The 5,813-nt window shown below is 52.1% G+C and overlaps 1 protein-coding gene and 1 long non-coding RNA gene across 2 annotated transcripts in view; one reads left to right on the top strand and one right to left on the bottom strand.

Annotated features, from left to right (window-relative positions):
- The window catches only part of LOC107183352, a 22,501-nt gene extending 17,008 nt beyond the window's left edge, over positions 1-5,493 (top strand). The window contains exon 3 of the long non-coding RNA XR_001514140.1: positions 5,477-5,493. This is a non-coding gene — a long non-coding RNA (uncharacterized LOC107183352). The remainder of the gene's footprint in view (positions 1-5,476) is intronic.
- A 217-nt stretch (positions 5,494-5,710) lies between these two features.
- ZNF316 (zinc finger protein 316) overlaps positions 5,711-5,813 on the bottom strand; it is a 9,990-nt gene continuing 9,887 nt past the window's right edge. The window contains exon 6 of the mRNA XM_015565148.1: positions 5,711-5,719. Within this exon, the coding sequence (XP_015420634.1) occupies positions 5,711-5,719 (9 nt within the window). The remainder of the gene's footprint in view (positions 5,720-5,813) is intronic.

The following is a 5,813-nucleotide window of genomic DNA, read 5'->3' as shown; positions in this document are numbered from 1 at the left end:
CTCACGGGAGGCTCCGCCCACACGCGGGGCGGGGCCTGCGCGGGAGCCTTCCAGGACCCCTCACCCCCACTTCTCCCCGCCTCCCCGACGTCACCGCACCGTGGGCTCCTGAGCGGGCTCGACCCTGGGATTAGGGCCTCCCTCTCGCCGCCAAGCGGGGGAGAGACTGGGTCATAGAGATGAGAGTGTAACCAAGTGAGCGCAGCCACGCAATATTTCTACAAAATGAATGAGAAATAAAGGAGGGGGCAAAATTTAAGATGCCATGCATGAAAACTGGAAGGCGGTCCAAATGCACATCAGCGGAAACAACAAGAGTATCTGGAGCACGTTCTCCCGGGGATGGCTGCGCTGAACCAGGAGGTGCGCATCTTTCTGACGTTTTTACCGAAGATACTTCTATTGATTTCAGAGAGGAAGGGAGAGAGAAAAATCAATGAGAGAGAATCATTGATTGGCTGCCTCCTGCACGCCCTCTACCGGGGATGGAGCCCTGGAGCCCGCAACCCAGGCAAATGCCCAACCGTGACTTCCTGGCTCATAGGTCGAAGCTCAACCACCGAGCCACATTGGCTGGGCTGCCATGAAGAAAAAAGAAAAAAGGATCAGGAGGAGCCAGAGAACAGGCCTGGGACAAATGGGCAAAATAGTTATTTCTATGTAAGGTAAATTTCACCTCCATGTTAAAAAAGGAAGGAGAATCTGCTAGGTGTTCCCAATTTCCTAGAAATGCCTTTAGAAGTACATAAATCTGCCCAGCCTGCGTGGTTCAGTGGTTGAGCATCGACCTCTGAACCAGGAGGTCATGGTTTGATTCCCGGTTGGGGCACATGCTCGAGTTAAAGGCTCCAGCCCCAGTAGGGGGCGTGCAGGAGGCAGCCTGTCAATGATTCTCTCTCATCATTAATGTTTCTATCTCTCCCTCTCCCTTCCTCTCTGAAATCAATAAAAATATAGAGAAATGCAAGCCATTCACCTCTCTGCGAAATGGACAAGATGAAAACAACTGTTGATGTCCTGTGTTGGTGAGGCCACGGACCAAAAGCACTTCCTCACTGCACTGGAGAATATGCTATTGGACTGGAGTTAGCCTTTCTTGGTGGCATGTAGTTATAGCCAAAAATGTAAATATACATGCCCTCTGACCCAGAAACATGAACAGTTATATTAAAAATCTGTATGACTGCACAAAGATATATGTGCAAGAACCCACATTCAGCCCTCGCTGGTTTGGCTCAGTGGATGGAGCGTCGGCCGTAGGACCAAAGGGTCCAGGGTTTGATTCCGGTCAAGAGCATGTATCTTGGTTACAGGCTCCTCCCGGGCTCAGGCCCTGGTCCGGGCTCCTTCAAGAGGCAACTAATCAATGTGTTTCTCTCACATCGTTTCTGTCTTTCCCTCTCTCTTCCACTCTCCCTGAAAATCAATGGAAAAATATCCTCGGGTGAGGTTTCACACACACACACACAGAATCCACATTGCAGCATTGTTCATAATAGTGAGGCGTGGGAAACTACCAAATCCCCATTGACAGAATGGCGACATCAATTGTGATACGTGCATGGAATGAAATGCTGTGATGGTGCAGTTAAAATGAGTGAGGTAGCTGTCAGGGCGGAAAGAATGTCATATATATATTATGTGATAAAATCAAGTTGCAAGGAAATATATCAAGTATGTTCATAGTTTTAAAACATTTCCACGGACATGGAAGCAATGTGCACCCACGCGCCCTGCAGAAGCCACGGCCCCTGGTGGCTGTTTGTGGTATGACTCTTTAGGGCACGAAAAGTGTACTAACACATTTTTGTACTCTTGGAATTCTTACAACTAGCGTGCATTTTGTAAACAGGAAAAAAAATTAAGTAATGAACAAGGATCATAAAGCTTTATTTAATAAATATAACCAAAAATTTCAAAATGCTTTATTCCATATATAGCCAATTAAAGGAAAGAAGGGACAGAGGAAATGTATGAGATGTGGGTCAGGAGAAAGGGAGGAGGTTGGGGGAATGTGAGTGGTGAGAACAGGAAAGTAACAAGTGTAGGTGGAGGCAAGAGGGGTGCTCAGGGGCTCTGACTCTCGCAGTGCCACCTCTCGTGGGTCACCTCTCACGGGCATCCCTCCCTCCCTTGGCAATGATGGGAGATGCTCAACTGACATTCTCGGAATGAATCAGGACTCCAGAAACTCGGAAGTCCTCTCTCAACCAGGAAGGCTGCCTTTTTGTCTATGACCAACAAGATTGAAGCCCCCCCGCCCCCCACCAAGATAAAAACAAAAAACAAAAACTTGGCTGGCCAATGGTAAGCTCCAGAAGGGAATTCTTTATCTTTCTGAAAGACTATTTAAGATCCTCAAGGCTGTCCTTTGGACCAGTCTTTTTCATTAAATCTGAAATCTTGGTTCTGTTCTGATGCCCCCAAATCATATTTGAAAACAGAGTTTACTACACAGATCATATTTTCAAATCCATGGGGAGAGGATGGGAGGGTCAGACCTGGTCTGGGGGACACCATGTGCTGCGAAGTCAATAAATCAGTTCAAAGGTAGGTGCTTAGGGCCCTGGGGGAGGCACCCTTTGCCCCGGCACAGAGCAGGGGACCCTGGATGGCACTGGGGCCTCTGAGGAGGGGTCTGTGACTCAGGCACGTTTCTGGACCACCAGGAGGGGGCCCATGGGAAGGCTGGCCCAAACAACCCTAAACACAACACTGTCCCCATATAGCTGAGTGTATTACAGGACTCTGTGGCAGTCGGGGACTCCCAGCAACACGTGGTGGACACAGGCAGCAGGGTCAGAATTCACCCGGGGCTGGCTCCTCATGGACCAATCCTGGTTTCCTGAAAGAAAAACTCCTAGAAAATGTTTGCGGAAACCACATGGGCCTGAGGCCTCTCAGAGCCTCCTCCCCAGGGGCAGCCAGGAGCGGCAACAACACGGAATTCAGTCAGAAAGCTTGTTTCTCATGTTTATTAAAGCTCGGTCCTCCTGCCCATGGCCCAGAGCAGGGCAGAAGCAGCTGGGGCCAGGAGGGGCACCCATTCCAGGGCCGCGCCAGAAGGAACAGCACACAGCCAGGCCCAGCCACGTGGGGCCAGCCCAAGGAGCCGTGGCCCTTTCTGAGGCCCCTTTCCCACAGGGAGGAGAGGCCAGGGGCCAGCACCCTGCCCTCCTTACCACCGCCCCCCACCCAGCCCGGCTACTTCATACCACCGCCACCCAGTCCTCTCCCCACCCACTGACTACTGGGCCTCCTACTCCCAGCCCCGCAGCTCGGCTGCTGGCTCCCAGGCCACGTCTACACTAAAACAGAAGGAACTAGGTCTAAAAAGGAATGCAGTTGCGACAAAATCTGTTTTCTGGTCCCACTCGCACAGGCCAGAGAGGCGCCAAGGATGGGGGGGGTCTCACAGGAGCTGTGCCTCCGCCGGGGCCCAGTGGTCCTAACGCCCGTTGGAGGGTGGGGTGCGGGCCAGGTGTGGGCCTTGCATAGTTGGCGGCTGGGTTTGCTGTTGAGCCAAGGGTTTGTGCCCACGCCCCCAGAGGTGGCCACCAGTGTGCAGACTGCCCGCTCTGCGAGGGCATCGGAGCGGAAACCGTCTGCTTCCCCCCTGGAGCCAGGAGAAGCGGGGTTGGAGGGACCTGCCGGTGTCTTGGGCCCTGACGGTGGGTGTTGGAATGATCTTGGCACCGACCTCAGTCACGTGACACTGGTTATTCCATCTGAGCGAGCCCCGGGCTGGGCCTCGTGTGCCACTGACCCCAGGAGAGATGGCAGTGGGAGGGGTGAAGGCTGGGGCCGAGGCCCCGGATCTCTGAGCGAGCCGCCTCAGGGCCGGAGGTGAGCACCACGGACTCAGAGGAAGGCGGAGAGTGAAGCGACCGGCAGGACTAGCACCTGGCCCACCTTGGTGCTCCAGTGGGGCACGGAGGGCGGGTGACCCCGAGAATAAGGCTTTAAACTCTCCGGGCCTGCGGACACCTGGGGCCCGCCCACCCCGGGGCCACAGATTAGGGTTCTGGCTTCTCTTCTCCCCCCGATTCTTTGGGCCGTGGAGATGGAAATAAACCAACTTTCTCGGCTGCAGCTCCACCCTGGGGCGGTGGGGAGGCGGTGGTGTAGGAACGTCGTCCTTCCGAACCGCACTGCTTCCCCGGGCGCAGCCTTAACTCCTGTTGGTACTTGAGTGACTAGAAGGTCCCTAAGCCTCTCGCTGAGGGCTGAGGGCGGCAGCAAACCCACGAGCAGCCCTGCTTGGCCTCCGCGCCGCCCGCCAAAGGGCTTCCCCTCCCGCTGTAAGGCCCGGTTACAGGCGCCTCCGCCACCTGCTCTGAGGCCCCAAGTCAGACCCCGACTGAAATAAATACATGGCCTGGCACCCTACCCCCGGCTTCACGGCACCGACCGGGGATGGTGCCATCTTGGTCCGGGTGGCCGCCCGCCCTCGCCTCCTCCGTGTGCGCTCCCACAAGCTGGGCTGTCGGCAGTGTCTTCTTGTATAGTGAATAGAACATGAGCTTTAAATCAAACCTTCATTTAATTTTTGGTTCTGCTTTTTGTTGTTGTTGTTGTTAATTTAAATTCTTTATTGTTTAATTACATGAGTGAGTCTCCTTTTTCCCCCAGTGACTTCTCCCTGGCCGCTCCCAACCCCCAGCACATGCCCTCACCCTCTTCTGTCTGTGTCCATTGGTTATGCTCATATGCGTGCATACAAGTCCTTTGGTTGATCTCCTACCCCGCTCTCTCACCCTCCCCACTTTCCCTCTTAGGTTGGATGGTCTTTTCGATGCTTCTATGTCTCTAGCTCTATTTTTGTTCATCATTTTATGTTCTTCATTATATTCCACAGATGAGTGAGATCATGTGATATTTATTGTGAAAACCCACTGCCAGCATGGCTTTCGGGTTCAAAAGCTTGAAGAAAGAGCTGACTTGCAAATTTAAACATAAGACAAGAAATTTAAATTTGGAATTATGGGGAAAGCCAGGGAAAGCTTAGCTGTAGTAGCAAAGTTCCACGGAATCTCCGTTCCCATCTGCTCTTATTTATTAGAATACACAATTGCCTTTTAGGAATGTAAACAGACATATCAGTGGTAATGTTTAGTAAACAGTAAGATTGTCAGGTTTTGGGGGGAGTTTGCTTTAGGCCATTGAGTCAGCAGCAGGTAATAAAATGTAGATATTCACCCTGTGAATATCAAAAGGAGTCCTGGTCAGCCTTCTGCCAGACTCCTCACATTTATATCAAATACTGTTGATCTTGGTCGTCAGTACCACAATGCTCTCTACTGCAAGCCCCCTGAGTGCTTACCTGGTGATTCCAACATCAACCATCTGTCTCTCCTCTGGGCACGTGAGAAATGTGAGACTCTCCAGACACTAAGGTCTAAGCAGTCACATGATCATTAAAACCAGACCCCCTTCTGCCTAAATATGCCCAACTGGCATTCCAGTGTGGCTGCAGGATGCCCCTGGTGCCCACCAGGCCCCAGTGCTCTCATCTGCCCAACACCACCCACCCCTTGTTTGTAAAGTGTGGGCTCAGCATGAGATTAATGCTATCCACTGGCTTGGTAGCTGCCTTCCTTCCCCTTTCCACAATCCACTGGCCAGAAGAAGCCTGTCAAGAAGACATTTGCCCTGTTTTATAAACGTCATCCACCCCAAAGTGGCATCTGTCCCATCCCCTTTCCTGGTATCATAATGACTGATGAAGTAGAATGAGAAAACCAGCTTGCAGATAAGAGAAAACCCAAAATATTATCTCATGATTCTTCCTTCCAGTTTTCTAAAAAACAAAC

Source organism: Myotis davidii, unplaced genomic scaffold (assembly GCF_000327345.1).
Source record: "Myotis davidii unplaced genomic scaffold, ASM32734v1 scaffold399, whole genome shotgun sequence".
NCBI lineage: Eukaryota > Metazoa > Chordata > Mammalia > Chiroptera > Vespertilionidae > Myotis > Myotis davidii.
This window is presented reverse-complemented; position numbering and strand designations above follow the sequence as displayed.